This window comes from Cladophialophora yegresii (assembly GCF_000585515.1).
Source record: "Cladophialophora yegresii CBS 114405 chromosome Unknown aczIN-supercont1.3, whole genome shotgun sequence".
In the NCBI taxonomy this organism is placed as follows: Eukaryota; Fungi; Ascomycota; class Eurotiomycetes; order Chaetothyriales; family Herpotrichiellaceae; genus Cladophialophora; species Cladophialophora yegresii.
The window spans coordinates 1876577-1896843 of NW_006913047.1; the positions used below are offsets into that span (position 1 = coordinate 1876577).

The 20267-nt window shown below is 54.0% G+C and overlaps 8 protein-coding genes across 8 annotated transcripts; 4 read left to right on the forward strand and 4 right to left on the reverse strand.

Annotated features, from left to right (window-relative positions):
* Nucleotides 1–129: 129 nt before the first annotated feature.
* On the forward strand, nucleotides 130–1615 carry A1O7_04388 (uncharacterized protein; the record flags this gene model as incomplete). The annotated part of the gene is made up of 2 exons (XM_007758399.1): nucleotides 130–601; nucleotides 648–1615. 2 exons carry the CDS (start codon nucleotides 130–132, stop codon nucleotides 1613–1615), a joined length of 1440 nt encoding a protein of 479 aa, XP_007756589.1.
* A 1136-nt stretch (nucleotides 1616–2751) lies between these two features.
* A1O7_04389 (uncharacterized protein) lies at nucleotides 2752–4824 on the forward strand (the record flags this gene model as incomplete). The annotated part of the gene is made up of 3 exons (XM_007758400.1): nucleotides 2752–3437; nucleotides 3524–4107; nucleotides 4238–4824. 3 exons carry the CDS (start codon nucleotides 2752–2754, stop codon nucleotides 4822–4824), a joined length of 1857 nt encoding a protein of 618 aa, XP_007756590.1.
* A 2228-nt stretch (nucleotides 4825–7052) lies between these two features.
* Nucleotides 7053–7439, reverse strand: A1O7_04390 (uncharacterized protein; the record flags this gene model as incomplete). Its single annotated transcript, XM_007758401.1, has 1 exon — nucleotides 7053–7439. One exon carries the CDS (start codon nucleotides 7437–7439, stop codon nucleotides 7053–7055), a length of 387 nt encoding a protein of 128 aa, XP_007756591.1.
* Nucleotides 7440–8025: 586 nt separating this feature from the next.
* Nucleotides 8026–9910, reverse strand: A1O7_04391 (uncharacterized protein; the record flags this gene model as incomplete). Its single annotated transcript, XM_007758402.1, has 2 exons — nucleotides 8026–8388; nucleotides 8456–9910. The coding sequence occupies 2 exons, from the start codon at nucleotides 9908–9910 to the stop codon at nucleotides 8026–8028; spliced, it is 1818 nt and encodes a 605-aa protein (XP_007756592.1).
* A 1260-nt stretch (nucleotides 9911–11170) lies between these two features.
* A1O7_04392 (uncharacterized protein) lies at nucleotides 11171–12500 on the reverse strand (the record flags this gene model as incomplete). The annotated part of the gene is made up of 2 exons (XM_007758403.1): nucleotides 11171–12312; nucleotides 12362–12500. 2 exons carry the CDS (start codon nucleotides 12498–12500, stop codon nucleotides 11171–11173), a joined length of 1281 nt encoding a protein of 426 aa, XP_007756593.1.
* Nucleotides 12501–13354: 854 nt separating this feature from the next.
* Nucleotides 13355–16212, forward strand: A1O7_04393 (DNA mismatch repair protein msh-2; the record flags this gene model as incomplete). The annotated part of the gene is made up of 2 exons (XM_007758404.1): nucleotides 13355–13378; nucleotides 13429–16212. The coding sequence occupies 2 exons, from the start codon at nucleotides 13355–13357 to the stop codon at nucleotides 16210–16212; spliced, it is 2808 nt and encodes a 935-aa protein (XP_007756594.1).
* A 285-nt stretch (nucleotides 16213–16497) lies between these two features.
* Nucleotides 16498–16927, reverse strand: A1O7_04394 (uncharacterized protein; the record flags this gene model as incomplete). Its single annotated transcript, XM_007758405.1, has 2 exons — nucleotides 16498–16769; nucleotides 16822–16927. 2 exons carry the CDS (start codon nucleotides 16925–16927, stop codon nucleotides 16498–16500), a joined length of 378 nt encoding a protein of 125 aa, XP_007756595.1.
* Nucleotides 16928–18665: 1738 nt separating this feature from the next.
* A1O7_04395 (uncharacterized protein) lies at nucleotides 18666–20159 on the forward strand (the record flags this gene model as incomplete). Its single annotated transcript, XM_007758406.1, has 2 exons — nucleotides 18666–19040; nucleotides 19077–20159. 2 exons carry the CDS (start codon nucleotides 18666–18668, stop codon nucleotides 20157–20159), a joined length of 1458 nt encoding a protein of 485 aa, XP_007756596.1.
* Nucleotides 20160–20267: the final 108 nt, after the last annotated feature.

Here is a 20267-nt window from a genome sequence, read left to right on the forward strand (position 1 = left end):
TCAACTCTTCAGACCTCTAACTAAAGATCTATCTCTAAGGACCACAGGACAACCACACGCCATCACACTCCCTTTCGATGTCAGCTTCCTGACATACTCAGCCGGCCATTGACGCATCTTACGGTCAAGATGATTGCGCAAACACCGACGGCCCTGTTACTACTTCAGCTTCCGGACGAGGTACTGATCAACATCTTCAGCTTTTTCGACTTCCGGACATTGTGCAACATCACCTATGTCTGCAAGCACTTTGACGACCTGGCCGAACCGTTCCTGTACCACACGATCCGCGTCACAAGCGGCAGTCAAGGCTCCGCCTTGTCCGCCAGTCTCCATGCTAATCCCCGCCGCGCGACATGGATCCGGTCGCTGCTTGTCTCCACCAAGTTTGGCGATGATGACGGCTTGAGCACGCTACCTCCTTACCTAGCTCTGATGCGGAATCTGCAAACTCTGCGGCTCGAGACACCAGATTGCAATACCAGGTTTCCCGACGAGCGGGTCTCTTGGGTGAATCTGCAGGACCAGTATGAGCGGATCTTCGAGGCGGCTTCTGCGGTGGTTCCCCACGGTGAACGGGCGTTGCCGCATCTCCAACACTGTATGTTCGAACCACCGGCTGCCTTTCTGACCTGACCGTGTTCCAGGTACCTTGCACTTCGTCGACGCGCAGAAGGAAATCTACTCGATGACCAAATACGCCATGCTCTTCCTGCACCCGCGGCTGAAGTCGCTGACAATGTCCTGCGCCAGTACCGACTTCCCGGACCGGTTGCTCATCCAGTTCCAGGACGACGAGACGCTAGTGGGGACGACGGATCTGGAGCACCTGCACCTCGAAGAATGCGACATCTATTCACCTTCCCTCGCTGTTCTCCTCAGCTTTCCTCGAGCACTCAAGTCGCTCAAAATCAGCGAAGGGATCCGCTATGACGGCATGTTTACTAGGAGTAGTCGCATGCACGGGAATGTCTCGCCGGGTTCCTTTGTGGACGCGATCGCCAAACACTGTACCGGCTCGCTCGAACATCTGTCTTTGAGTCTGGGGTACTCGAGGCCTTCCCATCAATCTTTCAATCACCCAGGCCAGCATCTCAATCTGTCGAAGTTCTATGCCATGAAGCAACTTGACCTCGACGTGCGAACGGTCAACCTGGTCCGAGTCCGAGCCCTGTGCGATCATGCCACGTGGCGCAGATTACCACCCAATCTTGAGACGCTCAAAGTCTTCGGTATACCGCTTGGCGATCGACCACCCTTCCATGCCCGACGACGCGTCTGGTTCCCCTTCGACACCTGCATCGCGACCGACAAAGTCCGACATGGCGTCCGCCTGCTCAAGACCTTGGTCTACTCATACGAGTACTACCGCGAAGACGACGAAGCCCGGTTGAGCGTTTCCGACGACGGTGACACAGAGGAGCAGGTCAACCAGGTCTTGCTCGCGCAACGGCTCATGGTGGAGAAGTGCAAGGAGCTGCAGCCCGTGTTCAAGAAAGCGGCGGTTCGATTGGAGGTCGAAATGGTGGCGCTGCCGAATGGATTCATCCCGCCATATTTGTACACGGAGGACACACCGAGGTCTTTCACATTGTGGCAGTCGGCGCCACGATGAACGCGGAACGACTCAATACGCATAGAGACGACGCAACAATGCGCGCGATTCGGACGGGATGAAGGTTTGGATGTGCACACGGGGTGGGGTTGCGCCGGCGCGAGTTTTCATGTGGTACCCACTGTGTTCAGAGCCGACCAGGAGCAAGCATTGAATTGGGTGATACTGGTGGGCGAAAGGGCTTTTCATTCGTGTTGGGATATGTAACAACAACAGCTGCATGGAGTTGTTGGAAGTGGTCGAATAAGGAAGCAGTTTCCGATCCGGCCGACTCGCAGCTAAATCAAAAGCTGTGAATGACATCCAGATGCGTCTTCTACTGCTGTGGACCTTAGAGGCATGATCGAAGCCCACCATGCACCATGACGTCTGCGTGGTTGTGCTGACTAGACAAGCTCAGGCATTCAAAAGAATTAATGCCCGTACGCAGGGGCACAGGCTACAGTACGCGCGTGTCGGTCCTGGTTCCTCAGATGGTTATGTAAGATCACTAACCGCGTTGAAACAGCGAGATTGCCGGAGAAAATCCGAGCGATGCCGACGACATTGTTAGGAGTTGTGCTTTCTTGCAGCCACTGTACGTGTCTCATCTGCAGTTCATTACGAACAGTAGCCACTCGGGGCTGTGCACAAAAACTACCGTCTCAGGCAAACGCCTGGAAACCAGGTCCGCCCACGGTCGTGATTCAGCAGCAGCAGCAGCCTTGCGGTACTTGCGGTGCTTGTGTGGTACGAGCAGTAGTAACTAATCAAGCCGTCCAGCCAGCCTCGTTACAAAGCACGGCCTGTCCGAAACCTTCTAAGAACCTCTCTTGTTTTGTAATGTGGGGATGCTGCCCACAGGTTCCCCCTTGGTCGACTCCTACGTCCACACGGGCGCTCCAGCAAGGCTAGGACTTTGCGGACGTATGGCACCATGCTCTCGACGCAAGCCGCTATACCTCATCATTGGGAGACCCGACCTTCCATGCATGATTAATCGCGGTCAACATGGCGCCATGTCCTAGGCCACCCCCAGGAGCCTTTCTATAAAAAAGGGGTCCATCTCCCGCTCCTCGACGACAAAGACCCTGCCTTCTACCTCAGCGTTGACTCGCTCCCAGTCTCGTCTTGTCTACCAGTATCTGTCAGTCACGATGGGCGGCGCAATTGCAGACGCCATCCAAGATGCCCCCTTAGGACAGTTCATCAACTGGGCGTCAAAGGGCCGCTACTTCGCCTTCCCAGAAGACGACCCCGACTTCAAGATCCCCTGGGAACAAGCCACGGCCTCCCAGAAGGAAAAGGAGATTGAAATCGACGCCGTTGTCAGTGGCAGCCACGCCAGCACACCACACGCCATCTCGCGCGAACCCTCGACCTCGGGCGTCGGCAACCGCGAGGACGTCGAAGCTCGGCCGCCACCACTGAGCACAATCCCGACCTCGCACTCGTCGGCGGCGCGGGGAGATTTTGGCGTGGTGACGACCCGCACGCGGACCAGGGAGCAGACGAGGCCGTACTCCCGGGAACGGTTCGACGTGGAACAAGAAGAGACCATCGAGCGGCAGCGGAGCAGCATCATCGCGCCGCAGCGCACGGCGGACGGGGTGGTGCTGGTCGACTGGTACACGACGGACGACCCGGCGAACCCGCAGAACTGGAAGAGCGGGAAGAAAGTGTGGGTCGCGTTCCTCATCTTCGTGTACACTTTCGCCGTGTACTCAGCGTCAGCCATCTACACGTCGGCCGAGCCGCAGGTGATGACCAAGTTTAGCATAAGCCAAAGCAAGGCGAGTTTGGGACTGAGCATGTACGTGATCGGTTACGGGATCGGGCCCATGTGAGTGATCACCTCAACAGTACCTAATTACAACGCCACACCCCTCGAGAACCGAAGAACTAATGCGAATTGGGGACGATATCTAGGCTCTTCTCCCCGCTGTCCGAAATCCCCGCCATCGGCCGCAACATCCCGTACATGGTCTCGTTCGGCCTCTTCGTCGTCCTGTGCATCCCCACGGCCCTCGCAAACAGCTACGCCTCGCTGCTCGTCCTCCGCTTCCTGACGGGGTTCATGGGCTCGCCCTGCCTGGCCACCGGCGGCGCCAGCATGGGCGACATGTACGGCCTGCTGAAACTCCCCTACGCGCTCACCGCCTGGGTGGCCGCCGCGTTCTGCGCGCCCGCCGTGGGCCCCCTCTTGTCGGGCTTTTCGGTGGTGGCCGAGGGCTGGCGCTGGGCGTTGTGGGAAGTATTGTGGATGGCCGCGCCGATCTTTGTGCTCATGTGCCTCGCCATGCCCGAGACGAGCGCGAGCAATATCCTCTTGCGCCGGGCGCGCCGTCTGCGTGTGGCCACGGGCAACCCGAACCTCAAGTCCCAGGGCGAGCTCGACCAGGGGCAGATGAGTTTTTCCAGAGTGGCAATCGACCAGATGTGGAAGCCCGTCGAGATCTTCGTGAAAGATCCCGCCGTGTTTTTCACGCACGTGTACACGAGTTTGATTTATGGTGGGTCATACCCCCGCGGAGCGGAGCGGCGCAGTTAACATCCCATATTCGCACGTGGAACCGTGAGAGCTCATGGCTGCCACGCTCTCTTACATCCGTCGGACGCTCGCTGACGCTTGTGGCCTCACAGGAATCTACTACTCCTTCTTCGAGGCCTTCCCGCTCGTCTACGTGGGCATCTACGACTTCAACATCGGCGAATTGGGCATCGTCTTCGTGTGCATCGTCGTCGGCTGCGCACTGGGCATCGTCATCTACGTCAGCTACGTCTACTGGTACCTCGAGCCCGACATCAAGCGCAACGGCCTGCGCGCACAGGAACATCGCCTCGTGCCCGCCTTGTTCGCCACCACGCTGTTACCGGCGGGAATGTTCTGGTTCGGCTGGACCGCAACTCCCCAAATCCACTGGATCGTTTCGATCGTGGGCATCACGCTGTACGCTGTGGGCGCGTTCGTGCTCTTTCAGTGCATATTTATGTACTTGCCCCTGACCTATCCCCAGTACGCGGCCAGTCTGTTCGCGGCGAATGATCTGTGCCGGTCCGCGTTGGCGGCAGGGAGTATCATCTATGCGCACCCTTTGTATGTCAATTTGGGCATTGGGCGCGGGATTTCCCTGCTGGGGGGCCTTCTGTGCGGTGGCGTGTTGGGGATCTGGGCGCTGTGGTGGTTTGGCGCCGGGTTGAGGGCGAGGTCCAAGTTTGCCCTGAGTTGAGTTGGCGGCGTGGCGGGAGGATGATGCGACAAGTACACATTCCATGCGTGGGCATGGACACAATCAAAGAGTTGGCGTCGTAGCGGTGGTGGGATGAAATCGTCGGCTTATACCGTACACATTCTTGGAGTGGGCGCCTGAACGGTCAAAAGATACGCCATTATCTGATTGTCTGATGCATATTCGAGGAGTGGTTTAGATGGAACGATCAAGACGCTGTCGCCATTGTCTGATTATCTTTACACACTCTGGCAGTGGGCATGAAAGGAGCAGTAGCTGGCGCCATAGTCTGATTGTCTATACAAGTTCAGGAGCGGGTACCAAGTGTCGCCATTTGTAGTGGGCAGTCCTGTTCCTGCCCTGTCCCTTCCTTGTTCCGTCCTTACCCTCGCATGGCGAGGCAAGAGCAGCACAGCTGCAACATAACTACTTGATTGCTGAGAGCTCAGCTCTCGAGAGACGGGCAATCAGAGATTCGAGACATACAGCAGTGCCCCTGCCACACCATGATCTGATCGTCTGAACATGGATCTGGTCCACGATGTAGCAGTAAGCGCCGGTTTGGATCGTGACGGCTTGTATCTCGGGCTTGGGCACCATCAGCGCGTGGGGCCGTTTACACTCCGAGCCTGGGATGATACAGGTACAAGGCTTTACCCTTTGTACGAGTGACGCATCGCGATACGGGTAATTACTACCAAAGATATGATAGACCACATGTAGGGGGAGTATGTCTTCCTCATTGCACAAACTCGGGACTCGATGAGAACAATACGACAGTTTCGGCTTGGAGATATATTACGCCTCTCACAATGTGGAGTGAGCTACGTATCACGCAGAGGGATGGATATATACACAGAGCTTTCGTTCCACGCAGGGTACTTCGAGTACACAGCGGCGATCATTTCACGCGGGACATTCAAGTTCAGCCACAAGTGTCTTTCGTACAGCACCACCCTTTCTCACTTCTGCGTTTGCCATGCTTTCGCGAGCCAATCATTCGCAGTCGGTTGCTGATTTTGCCATGGATTGCCTGGATTGCTTGGATTGCTTGCTAATGCGGAGTTCGAATCGTCGGCAGGTGGCACTGGAATTTGAAGCTCGCCGAATCCTTTAAAGTGAAGCATATCGCCAGGCTGTTGGAGGCAGGGGTGACTTGACTGTGGCGCCCTTTGGCTGTCGAACGTTGGAAGCTGAAAGTTGCCAGATGCTGCGCTTGGCATGCTACTCAGTAGTGCTGGGTCGATAGTTTGAACACCGATTCCTACTTGCATGCCCCCTGGTAGTGCTGTGCCTGTCGGTTGATTGTTGTATCCTGTTTGGCATTGCTCAGCCAACCGCCCTCACTATCGGGGGACATCGTATTGGCCACCTGTATTCTCGCTGCTCCGCGGCGGCCCGACGTTGCCAACGCCACTGATTCCTACCTCAAAGCTGAGATTATTGAATCCAGCATTTCGCAGCGATCCGGTCATCGAGTGCCGTCCCCGCGTCGCCTTTTCCACTTCGACCATTGCCCGCAAAGTCTGCATGGTGTGGAGGTGCTCCTGCTTTGTTAGCTGGTGGACCCAATTCTGCTCCGGGCTTGTGGTCGTCGTGATAGTTCCGGTTTGATACGCCAGTTTGGCGAAGAGGAGTCTTTCGTTCTTATCTAGCGCAGGCGATTGGAGTAGGACGTCGAACAGGTCAACGAGCTTGACGGACCAGTTGATCTGGCCTCTGAACATGCCAGCTTTGTAGTGATGCATCGGTGAGATCATATCACCCTTTTACCTGTCAAAAAGTGCTTCGGGCGGATCGCCTGGTCGCGGTGGCGGAAGCCCAGACGGAAGATTCATGACGAGGTCGAGTTGTCGTCTGTGACCTGGTGGTTGGTGAGTATGCGATTTGATCTTTGGTGGCAGTGACTCACTAGAGGGAATTGTGCTCAGATGCTATTCAAGCCATACGTAGGTGTCCTGAGTGTCGACCGATTAGAAGAGGTTTTGAGAAGATGCCTACTGAAATGCTCAGCGGCCACCGTCTGCTGACTTCTTTGTTGTCAGAGGAAAATGGGCTGGCAAACCTGTTCTGACGCATGGTTATTGATTGCCCTATTCGTGAATCGTAGTTGATATCAGACAAGCATAAAGCTAACGGGCTTCTCGTTGCGACCTGTATAACTGTCCTTGATCTGTGCGACGATTGCCAGTGTCGTTCTTCTGGCTTGTCCGCCTCAGCCGCTGGTCTTATGTCTCTTCTTCAAGGACCGCTAGTCCGCCTGAACCCTTGCATTCCCCCTCAAAGGAAAGACTGGCTAGCGCTCCCTTTCTCAGTTCCTCTGAGATGACATCGATGCCGTTCATTGCGCGATCAAGTTGAACTATCATGAAGAATCCCGCGAACGTATATCTGTGCTTCACACACATCTCTTCGCACGTCGTTTTCCTGCCTGGAGCTCTGTATTCGTCGGCCATCCTTTCGATGCCGTCGATGACTTCCAGGAGCATTCCCTTTTCATGCTTGTCTAGGAGGGAGGAGCTGACGAGGATGTCAAAGCAGTCGGCTAGCCTGACATTCCAGGTAGTCTTGTCTTTGAAGGCGCCATGCTTGAACTCGGGTACGAGCAACACCATTTGATGCTAGAAAAGTCATAGGAATTGTTCGAACGGCTTATCAGCCAACGGAATGTTCGGGGCATCCGGTTTCTTTTTGACACCGAGGCTGCAAAGTTAGCGAGAGGGGTAGCATGGTCGAGGTGATGGCTAACCTTGATAGCATGGCCGGATGGAGTGGCATGGCTCGCGATGAATTAGAGGAAAACTGGCTGGGAATGATACCGAGCTGGAACCGCAGTAGGCAACGTATGACATATGTGTTGCTTGTGCAAAGCAGGGATAGGTAAATAGGTGGACGACCCAAGTGGCTCTTTCCACACCGTTCCTGCTATTGACGAGTCCAAGGGCCAGAAGGAAAGGATGATGGCAACAACGGCCGAGTATGGGTGGCTTTGCAGTGTCTGAGATTTCGTCTTAATGTCCTGCCTTCTGACTTGAGTGACCGTCGTTCCATCTCGACTAGCTGTCGGACTCTGTGATATGCAGCATCCTGATATACCTTCTCACCAGCAAACTACCCGTCTCACCTCAAAACAGCTCCGATCCCTCCGCCAAGGGCTCCTGCCAAGTCACCTCATCACCCGAATCTCCTTCTCCTCAGTCTTTACGCAGCCGACAGATCCAACGGGCTCCGACACGTAAAGCTATTTACTTGTGGGTTCTTGAAAGCCTCGATCATGCCTTGGATTGCCGCATAAGCTCCCAACCCAGCCGTCGCCAAGGCTCCACCGGCATGGATGACATGCCACACATTGATGTACCATTTATCTGCCCAGAATCCTTTCCAAATTCGTGTGAGGAGAGCGCGGTGAGCTTTGGTAGTTTGCCCCGTCGTGGAGTCGAAGCCTGAGCTGGGGTCCATGGAGTTCCGTTGCACGGTGTAGGCGAGGTGGATTATCGGTGGGAATGAGTATGAGAATTGGACGATGCAGAAGGCTGCGATAACGGAGACGAAGCCGAAATAATCCTTGGATCCGGCGTCAGCTGGATAAACACTAGAGTACAATAGTACACGGAAAAGTAAAGAGACTCACCGGAATAGCAGCAGCAACCACAAACGCAATACTCCAGTAGATTGGCACAATCGAAGCGAATAGGTACTTCCCGCTCTTTGTCGACAACGGTGGCGCACCAAACAACTCCTGCAACACTTGGTTGTACAGTACTTTGATACCAATATTGCCATACAAGCCCGCGGCAATCAGTCCAGACACCACAACAAGCATATCACACGCAGCTTGGAAGCCGTAGGGCGACAAGCCCATGTATGATATCGTGAAAGAGTACTGTCCCTGATAGTGATAGACGTAGCATCCGTAGATGAGGTAAACGGCATAGATGAAGAACTGAGCCGACCACATAGCCTTGATGAAGTCCCAAGGACGACGCATCTCTGCCATGATCTCGATGAACAGTTGTGCCCCGCCGTAGGCAAAGACTCCGCTCATCAAGCCGTTGATGGCGCCCACGAAATTTCCGCTGTCTGGCATGCCGCCGTAATGGATGATGGGTGGATAGACTCCGTTGGTGTCTGGTGTTATGCTATCGGGATTCACTGCCGAGCCCGCAGAGCCGAGCACGGAGATTGAATAGTTGGGCGGCGAATGAGCCATTACGCCCATCGAGATGAAGATGACGAGCAGGTTGATCCCAACGGCGATCATGGAGAAGATACCAAAGTTCCTCAGGGTGCGGACTTGACCCATGAAGAAGCCGGCGATAACGAAGAGAATCACGCAGACGGCATAGCAAAGCCGGAACTTGCTGGTCTGGGATATTCCCTGCCCGTTCTGAATGATGACTTGTCCACAGATGAGGAGTAGTTGAATCGATTGGAGGATGTTGACGACGTGGCGTGCACCTGTGCCCATGGTGCGATAGGCCAAGTCGCCGTAGTTGCGCAGGGGATACTCATAGCTGTCGAGGCCAAGGTAGACTTGCCAGAGAAGATAGCCAGAGTAACCGGCCATAAAGGCGAAAACTGTGTAAAGGGCAACGCCAGGGCCCCATCCGAGAGTGCCCAACGCGAAACCGACACCGTAAGGACCGAGAATGTCCGTAGTGATGAGATAGAAGCCGGCCCCCCAGCTGGCAGTCCTCAAGGCGCGTGAAGCGTTCCGCCATTCATCATCTGTGATCACGGAGTGGCGGGACAGAATGCTTCTGCGCCGGGATTTAGGGTCTTCTCCGTGAGCCGGATGTCCACCCTTGTCTGAGGCTTTTTCAGCTGTGTCGACGCCACTGAATGGCACTGGCATCGGCTCATCAGTGACATGAGATTTCCTCCGGAAGACTTGTTGGAGTATGCCATCTTCGGCGGGAATGTTCTGCTGGATCTTCTCTTCTTCCCTTGTCCGCTGCGCATAATGCACGTATTCCTCGAATGTGACCGCTGGATCGTAGAGCTTTCGCTGCGACGGGCTGATCAAGGTTGTCGCTGTTGGAGGATTGCTGGCACCACTGCCTTCCTTTGTCTCTGTGGTAGACATCGAGGTCGATGCAAGTGACGATAAGCACGGCCAAGCAATTCTAACAGTAACAGTGAATTGGCACTTGTCCTGCGAGATAGGTAGAGGGTAATAGTAGAAGAAGGAAATTCGCAGATACTGAGCAGAAGTCCGACACCCTTGGGCACATGCGATATTACTGTACGAGGTAGCTCGGCATATAAGATCGACAGCTGGCGATGGCGATCAATACCACCTCAGGTTGCGTGGTGGGATGCACGGTACTCCGTACAGCCATTCTGCCCACTGTGTTCAGCGGCCGGACAATGACGACAATGCACGATGCAGGTGGAAGAAGAGGAGCAGCTCGAGTGTGGAAAGGTTCGTCTCCCAATCGCGGTTCTTCGCAAGGCGCGTTGGAGCACAAGCATCACAAGCTTTCGTTCAAGCAAACGCCCCCATGCCCACAAGTGGAGCGGATGCGCGCGGGGAGTTGTCTGCCCGGGCATCTCTAGCCTAAAGTGGCTCCGGAGGGGGTGGAGTTGGCAAGACGGGGCCAGGCTTCCGATGCATCCTATCTCCTCGCGCTCTTGACGGTCCATTTTTGTCAGGCCTACCCATCTATCTCGTGAAGGATGTAACTTCGTTGGCTCGCATAGTAGATGTAACCATGGATCAGGCCATTCGAATCTTCGAGGACTCTTCTGGTTCTATCTCTCAGCCATGAGAACGCCTGATAGATAAGATGGAGACAGCCGATGCCTGTGATACATCAACCCCTAAGAAATGTCTCTGGGCTCAAGCACGCGAACTCTGATGTTGCATTCGGCTATTTACACGTGGGGTGGGTTTGTCAAGCATCGACCACGGCTTCTAACTGTCACGAACGGTCCGAGGCACCAGTGGGATTCATCGTTGTTCGGACATTACTTAGGAGCTTTGAACGCTGTCACTCGTCAAGACATAATTAACTGTGTTGTTTCCACACGGCTAACAATGCAACCACTTCAGCAATCTTCTCGTGTTCATCCTGCGCGTTCACCTGCGCTCTTTCATGCCATTGCGCTGTCGGACGACTTCAAGTCTACCGCGCGCTCTTTCCCGCGCTCACTTCGAATTGGCCTTCTTGACAGCCGGACTGGCCGGCGCATTGACAACTTCTCTGCCTACTTGACCTCGATCCTTGGGTATAGGGCTTGAGGAGCGTGGGCTTCTGGCCGCTGTGGGGGTACCAGGCTGCGGAGTCCGCAAGTTTTGCCTCGAGGGTGACCGTGACGGTCTCTTGTCATGCTCAGTCTGGCACTACATACTCAGCATGTTGCCTAGCATGCCTGGATGTGCAACGCCGGCGACGTGTTTGACGTGGTCTGCCAGCTCTTTCGGATCAACAAAAACCCTCCAAACATTGTCTGGGACGTCCTTGAAGGCGTCCCTGAATCGCTGAGGCTTGTTCTTGTCCTCCATATGAGGAGCGTCAGTGACCTTACGGATGTAGATCGCTTTGATCCAACCCGGATACTTGGTGTAGATATCAGCGTAGGCTTCCGGATCTGACTGTGTTGAGTCACCAATACAGATAAAATGGCGTCGGGGTAGCCAGGTGTGGATCTTTTCGATACGGTCGGTCTTGTATGATTCGACACCTAGGGTAAGTGACTGTAGCAGGCCAGCAAAGTTCATCCACGAGGCGTCCCTCAGGATCATAGTCCCTTGCGGGTAGTGTTTGTCAAGAAACTCACGAAGGAATGGGTAGAGGTTGTAGGGAGAAGCTGACAAGTAGAACCAAGCAGGCTTTTTCAGCGACTCGTCCAGGACCTTGTAGAAATCTTCCATTCCAGACGTCGTCACGGGAATATCAGCAAACGTGGACTGCAGGATACCGATTGGCGCCGTGGTCATGGTCACCTTGATGGTGTCGTCAATGTCGGAGATAACCCCCCAGCCTTCAGGTCCTGCGAAACGGGTGTTCCCTTCCAGGTCGGGGAATACATTCCCTTCGCTGGTGCAGATGACCGTTTTTCCGTCGGCATCATCAGCGCCACCAGTGAGCAAATTCTGGCTACTGATACCATTGCTGTTCGAGGGCCCGAGTAAGCGTTTATGAGGGGTCCCGTTCGGAGTGGGGCAGGGAATGTTGATGTCGATAGTGCGAGCGGGAGCAATCGCCATGATGAAGGGTCTGAGACGTTCTTCGATCCTCTTCCTGGCCTCTTCATTGCTCCCCGTCTTGCCGTCCAGGCCTATAATGTCCGCAATGGCACTAACATTTTTCGAAATGTCGCTGCGGCCCTTGTAAAAGTAGCAGGCAACGAATTCGGCCTCCCACGCCTGAGGGTCGTCTCTTCCAGGCCTGACAGGGCGGTAGGCAGTGTTGTCCAGAAGCCAGACGACGTTGTCCTTGGCGGTCGCCTTTTTGCCAAAGGGATTCTTCGAACCCAGGAGAGCTGCTAGGAAATGTCAATAGACTCTCCTTGAAGATGGAACGTGCCATACCGGTGCCCTTGTCGATCAAGCCCATTTCAGTCCTTCTAAAACGTTTTGGCAATCGAGATTCGATGTCAGCGAAGTTGGCTTCCTGGCGAGCTTGGGCTTCAGCCGGCGACCCATTGGGCTTTTGTTCGACTGCTTCCATGGTTGATGGCTTGTGCTTTGTCCTGAAACCTCTCATCGGCATTGTGCAGAAGGTCTTGCGACTGCTTGGTGCAAGTGACCGCGGGAAGAGTTGAGCTCGTGATGGGCACCTGATACAACGATAATAATAATAGGGCAATAAAGCAATCCGTGGCGGGCCAGCCCTGTGACGATGAGGAATAGATGAAAGGTGAAAAGGAGAGATCAAAGGAGAGGATGACGAAGAAGCAGGCAACTTCTTCATGGCGCCTGATGTGCTAGAGGAAGGTGCCTTGGTCCACGGTTAACATGCAGGCGCTGGGGAGAGGGCCTGTGCTGGAGTCAGCGGTAAGAAACACATGAGCAGCCAGCCAGCCTCTGCGCAAGGAAGCGCATCACAGGCATCGAGGCGAGGGCTTCCAAGCATGATGAGCAGAGCAAGGGACAAATCATGTCTGAAACCCAGTTTCAACTTCCCTTCGAGAGGGCAACCTAAGGGTGCGACAGGTGGCCGGTGATCTTGGCCGTTGGGCTTGTGATGTGACAGCGGTGCATGATGTGTTCCAAGGTTGGCTTCCAAGTTTCGGCGCTGATGCCCACGGAGTCGTCATCCGGGAGGGAGGTACCTGAATTTAGGAGCGGGGATGCCTCTAAAACCCGCTCAGGCGCCAACTCTTTAGCACGATAGTTAACTAACTAGGCGCCAAGGTGCCTGACTAGAGCTCACAGAGCTTAGAGCGTAGAATGCCTATGCGCGACAGTTTCGTGTTCGGCCAATTTACGCGTGTTCCTGGTCGCGTCTTGAAGTCTTGAAGCCTTGAAGAGACCACAGCGCAGTTCCACGTCTTCACAGTTACACGGATCGATGCAGGCAAGATGGCATCAAGACCAGAACTGAAGGTACACCACTCCCTTAGGCTGCGCCCGAAAGTTGCTCACGAGATGGATAGGTTGACGACGAGGGTGGCTTTATCCGCTCCTTCCGCGCATTGCCACCAAAACCGGATGGAAACAACACCATCCGGGTGCTCGACCGATCCGACTACTATTCAGCGCACGGTGATGATGCAGAGTTCATCGCAAGGACAGTGTACAAGACCACGGCTGTCATCAGAAATCTAGGTCGGTCGGAAAATGCTCTACCCAGTGTCACTATGTCCACGACGGTGTTCCGCAACCTCCTACGAGAGTCGCTCTTCAAACTTGGCAAGAGAGTTGAGATATGGGAGGCAAGCGGCAAAGGACAGTGGAAGCTGGCTCGTCAGGCCAGTCCCGGCAATTTGCAGGCTGTTGAAGAAGAGCTCGGCTCAGGCATGGACAGCCAGGGCGACAGCGCACCGATTATACTAGCCGTCAAGATAAGCGCAAAAGCTGGAGAGGCCAGAAGCGTTGGTGTCTGCTTCGCTGATGCTAGTGTGAGGGAGCTGGGTGTGAGCGAGTTTCTAGACAACGACCTCTATTCCAACTTTGAGAGCCTCCTCATCCAGCTGGGGGTCAAAGAGTGCATTGTGGCCGGGAGTTTCCAGAAAAAGGATCCCGAGCTGGCGAAGATCAAACAAATCGCTGATTCATGCAACGTCGCCATCTCTGAGAGAGCCGCCTCGGACTGGGCGAGCAAGGATATTGAGCAGGATCTGGCTAGGCTTCTGAAGGGCGAGAACGCCATGGGACTTCTACCTCAGACCGACCTCAAACTAGCAATGGGCAGTGCAGCAGCGCTGATCAAATACCTTGGTGTCATGACGGATCCCAGCAACTTCGGCCAATATCGACTGTATCAGCACGACCTTGGTGGCTACATGAAGCTTGACGCGGCTGCGCTCAGGGCTCTGAACCTTATGCCTGGCCCAAGAGATGGGGCGAAAAGCATGAGCCTTTTCGGTCTGCTCAATCATTGCAAGACCCCCATCGGGGGCCGCTTGCTCGCTCAATGGCTCAAGCAGCCGCTGATGAGCTTAACAGAAATTGAAAAGAGGCAGCAACTTGTGGAAGCTTTCCTCACGGACACCGAACTTCGTCAGACCATGCAAGAAGAGCATCTGCGGTCAATCCCGGATCTATACCGCCTGGCCAAGAAGTTCCAGCGAAAGCTAGCAAATCTCGAAGACGTAGTCCGCGCATATCAAGTCGTCATACGGCTTCCAGGCTTCATCGAAGCATTGGAAACCGTGGTCGACGAGCAATACCAGATCCCTCTCAATGAGCAGTACACGTCGAAATTGAAAGACCTGGCTGGTTTCCTAGGCAAACTGGCCGAGATGGTGGAAACAACAGTTGACCTCGATGCCCTCGACCGCCACGAGTTCATCATCAAACCAGAATTTGACGAGAAGCTAAAAGTGATCCGCTCCAAACTCGACAAAATCAAACATGCAATGGATGCAGAATATCGACGAGTGGGCAAAGATCTTAATCAAGAGCTTGACAAGAAACTTTTCCTTGAGAACCACAGAGTGCACGGTCATGTGTTCAGGCTTACGCGCACCGAAGCTGGGTGTATACGAAACAAGAAGGACTACAAAGAAGTCTCTACGCAAAAGAATGGCGTCTTTTTCACCACAAATACCATGCAGGAATTAAGACGAGAACATGATCGGCTCTCGGGGTCTTACAACCACCAGCAAAATTCGCTGGTATCCGAGGTCGTGGGCGTGGCTTCGTCATATACTCCGGTGATTGAACAGCTAGCAGCCATTATCGCCCACCTTGACGTGGTAGTCAGCCTGGCTCATGCATCGGTGCATGCTCCGACAGCGTACGTTCGCCCGAAAATGCACGAACGAGGCACCGGGGATACCATCTTGAAAGAAGCACGCCATCCCTGCATGGAAGCTCAGGACGACATCAACTTCATCACGAACGATGTGGAACTCAAGCGGGACAGCTCAAGGTTTCTCATCATTACAGGTCCCAACATGGGTGGCAAGTCCACGTACATCCGTACAATCGGCTGTATCGCTCTTATGGCGCAAATCGGCTGCTTCGTGCCCTGTTCAGAAGCGGCGCTGACAATATTTGACTGCATTCTTGCTCGTGTGGGAGCATCTGACTCACAGCTTAAGGGTGTCTCAACGTTTATGGCCGAGATGCTCGAGACTGCGAATATCCTCAAGAGCGCTACGCAAGATTCCTTGATCATCATCGATGAACTCGGTCGCGGCACGAGTACATATGACGGGTTCGGTCTCGCCTGGGCAATCAGCGAGGAAATCGTTGCTCAAATAGGTGCATTTGGATGTTTTGCCACGCATTTCCATGAGTTGACTGCATTAGCCGACAAGTTCCCCAACGCGGTCAAGAATCTTCATGTCGTTGCATTTGTGGGCGATCAAGACACGAACATGACGAATGCCGACGATCCTTCGTCTAAGAAGCGAAGAGAAGTCACATTGTTGTACAGAGTCGAGCCCGGCATCAGCGATCAGAGTTTCGGCATCCACGTGGCTGAACTTGTCCGCTTCCCAGAGAAAGTTGTCAACATGGCACGCCGCAAGGCCGAAGAGCTTGAGGATTTCACGAGTGCAGGAGGAGAAGCCAAGGCGGAGGACTTCTCGAAGGAGGATGCAGATGAAGCAAACAAGCTGTTAAAGGAGATGCTGAAAGACTGGAAGCAACAGATCGAAGAAAGAGGGAATATGAGCAAAGATGAAAAGCTACAACTGATGAGAGAAATGGTAAAGAAAGATGAGAGGCTGATGGGAAACCCATTTTTCCAGTCTGTTCAAACACTGTAAAAGACTTTGGCAGTGGTGAGGATTGACTTGTATCAAAAAGCATGGTGTTGGGAGTTCATTCACCGTGCTGACCCGAAGTCGCAAAGATACGATGTTGTGTCAAGTCAAGACCGAATCTCTGAAGTGATGTTGATGCTGAACTTTCTTTGCCTTTCTAATGCATTTTGCCGGACGCATGCCATGCTCTAAAAATCTGATGGGCTAATATGCACCGATATGACGAGGATTTTCCCTCTGCTCATCCGAATGCACAACACCTTCAGCTAGCGTTCAGCCCACATAGCCCTATGAAGTCGCGTTCTTGATATTGCCCCTAACATCATCATTCCCTCCATACTGCTCCTCGTACTGCTTCTTCAGGTGCTCCGGCCCTTGTCCAGCCTCTCCCTGGTCAAAATCTCCTGCTTTCGTCGGCCGACCGGTGCCCTTCTGGATGTCTCCGCCCTCTTCAACGGGGATTTCGCGGTTGTCTCCCGCCCCCGAAACTTTACTGCCGTACTCGGCGGTGCTGCCCGGGAATTTCGCGGTTACGCTTTGGTCGATTCCAGATTCATCAGCTGGGCGAAGTGTTAGCTTGCTGAAAGAAGCGACTGGAGGGGTCCAACGCACTACTCGTACTTCCTGCATGGCCTTGCTTGGCCTGCTGTGAACTGAGATCACGCTCCGCGGCTTTGGCGATGTCGATGGGGTCTTGGCCTTTGTATTCTGCGGACATCGTGGTAATCTGTGTATGCACTCAAGTCGTGGGTATTCAATGAAGGCTGGTCGTGTGACTTTCTGGGAAGATGGTGTAGAAGTAGTGCATTAGTATCCGACCAAATATATCCCCCGCCTACCGACAGAATTTGTACCTGCGTTCTATGGCATCATTGGCAGGCCTGAGGCTCCTAGCATGATGTCATGCGAATAACGTCATGATGCTCGCCTACCTAGGTAGTGCTTCTAGCCTAACTGGCCTTGCTGGAAATGATATCCGTCACTGCGGGTTTGCGCAAGGCTGAGAGACCCCCGAAGTATAAGAAGAGGCTGACGGTTAGGACTTCACTGCCAGACAGTAGCTTCACCTGCACTTCGCGATTCAATTGCCTTATATATTTGAGTCGACAAAATGTTTCCAACTTCTACACCAAAATTGGTGACTCTGTATGCATAACCACCTACAGCAATTGATCTATTCTCCGAACCCAGGAGATGTCGTGTCATCAGGCGGATTACAGGTCTTCGAGTTTGGAGTTACCTGCCAAAAACAACCACCAAAGTATCCTGTAGCGTAAGTCCATGAAAATTGTTCCCCCTACAGGAGAAACGGGCTAGTGTAAGGGGTGCGTCCCTGCCTGGTTTGGGCGTTTTCACGGGGGTTCGAAACAGGGGTCTCGCGGCTCGAATCTGATTTTTTTTGCGCCTTGGGAATGTCTCATGGAATTTTTGGTCGAGAGCCGATGGGTGCGGGCTTGGCCGTTTATGCTGGTGAAGTGGTCCTGTAGCGGTGGGCCTGGAGGGTGTCGTGTGAGGCAGCAGCCAGCCAGGGTGTGATTCCCGCTCTGCGAGAATGCCAACGTTCACCTCGGACATCGCCCTGACTGCGACAGCTACTCCTTCCAGATCGGCGCAACGACACCAGGCAGGTACCTGTGAACAGAAGGAGCCGGCTACTGAGGATGCAGTGCTCCTTCCGCATACAAAATTGTGAACGGCCTACGTCACTCCGGTTTGTCCTTGTTTGGCTCTTCGCACGGATTGAAAGCAATGTCCATGGATCCTTTCGTCGAGTCAGGCCTACACGTCCAAGCACGATGCCTGACACGCAGGTAGCACCCGACACTCGTTCTATCAGTGCTAAAAGCCGCAGATCTTCAGTCTCTGCAATACCCCGTCCTGTATCTGGCACCTCTCGTCGTGCCACTCCCACAGTTTCCAGAGCCGGGAAAAGAGACTCACCAGCAGCAGGCCCTACTCTGGACCTTTACCCTCGCAGAAAATCATGGCACACTAAAGACAGTCTCGCACCCACCTCGTACCGAAAACCACAAATCCAGCTATCACAGCTGCCAGAATATTCTCTCCCATACCAGCAGAGGGCCCAACAAGACCTCTCTGGTACCCGACAGCAGCTTCACATTCGCAATCTCTCCACACATTCTCTGAATGTCCGTGATACAGACACGGGTCTTCATCAGCTGAAGCAGGCCTCAAGTGCCAATGCCCTCCCTAAATCAAAGACGATCAGCAGCTTCCGATCTCCGCCACGCGACACCACGCCAGGAAGACGCCTCCTTCAACCTATTGGCCCACCATTACCCAGGACGCAGACCTTGGGAAACATCTCATGCTTCAATCCAGTGAACCACTCGCCATCACCGAGGAAGCCCCAACCCATTTCGCTCTCACCTCCACAGCAACACCACAATAACGTCAGCCAGTTGAACATTGCCGATGCCTTGGGTGAAAGCAGGATGACCAAGGAAGAGGTGGACCTAATGAAACAAGTACAACGAGAGGCTACAGCTAACCGTGCTCGGCTTCGAAACGCACATCAACAATACAAACCTTCCCCCTACGCAGCTTCAGAAGGATCCGTAGCGAGCAGAGACATTCCAATCCTCAACCCGTCTATGAATGATGCAGCCAACATTCAGCACCCCGAAGGGAGCAAGAGAAGGTCTTCATCTGGACGACTGCTGTTCATCAACTCCACCTTGGCAAACAAGAACTGGCAACAGAGTGAGCCCTCGACCGCAACAAGTGTGGTGAGCATCGGAAGCGTCACCAGTTCAGAGCCAAGTCAGAAAGAGGAGAACGACCCTAGAAACGTAGGCCAGATCCGTCAGGTGTGTTCTCATCGTGCTGTACTGACAGTCAATCAGGTGTACGTCGCAGAACCGAAAGCGTACTGGACAGGTCGTTATATTTCCCTGTGTGACCGACTCCGTATGGCAGAGCTCAAGAGACCTCCTCCATCACCATCCGAGACCAATGAGAAGCAGATTGATCGTTTGTTCGAAAGTAGCGAGAAGGTTCGAATGAACTCGGCTCTGGAAGAATTGAGGGGCCATTGCAAGACTTCCGAAGCACTCATCAGCTTTGAAGCCTTTGAGGGCTCTTTGCTGAAAAGCATGGGGATATCTCGCCAAAGCCTTCATCGAGCAGGTGCTGTTGCATATGGAACAAAGGTGGCGGACCGGGGATTGACAGCGTCTCGTACGATGCCGTTAGCAATGGCTGTGTCTCACACGCCTGTGACTCTATCATCCTCAATGAGTCGGATCTCTAGCGTCAATGGTGAGCCTGCTATGACGGATGCATCCAGGACCTGCTATGGTGAAGGTAATTTAACGAAAAGTAAGACCACCGGCAACCTGTCGTCGCTGATTCCAATCATTCCAAAGAGGCGACATGTTATTATAACTGGTCCTGCATCCAAACAGAACAGCGTTCAGCAAATTTCGCATAGGCGGCAGTCTTCCTACTTCGAGGGCTCCCCTGAGACCAGAACCAAGGCGCTGAAGGAACGGGAACAACGCGCGGCTCGAAGAGCGGCCGAAGCACATTGGCGATCGACGTCGCAAGCGCTGTCTCCAGACGGACCGAGCAGCCGTCCACCCTCTGGTAAAGTGCTCGAACCTGGAGAGATGAGTCAACCTCAGCTCGTCTCTTACAGCTCTAGCATCAAAGGGTCTGATGAACTCAGCTATTCATTGAGCGCTACCGCGTTAGAAAGCGGACATGGACGGCCACCACCAGTACCGACGAACGTTGCGCCATCTCGGGTCGAGTTGGTCAACATGGCTTCGGGCGGCAAAGAGAAGGTGATCAAGTCTCGACACAAGCCAGAACGGCAATTCAGCGGGGATAGGGTCAAGACTTTCCTTGAAGCCGGGGTACGAGAGGTGAGGAAGATGGGCCGACGAGTCAGTGGCATGAGCTGGCCAGGAAGCGGGGAGTACTAGTCTGTGTCTGGAAGTGTCGGCTTTGGAGAATGGGCCGTTATAGGTGTATGAAGATGGGAGTAAGGGTGCGTTGTACGAAGTAGCGCTGAGCCGAATGCGCCGTTCTGG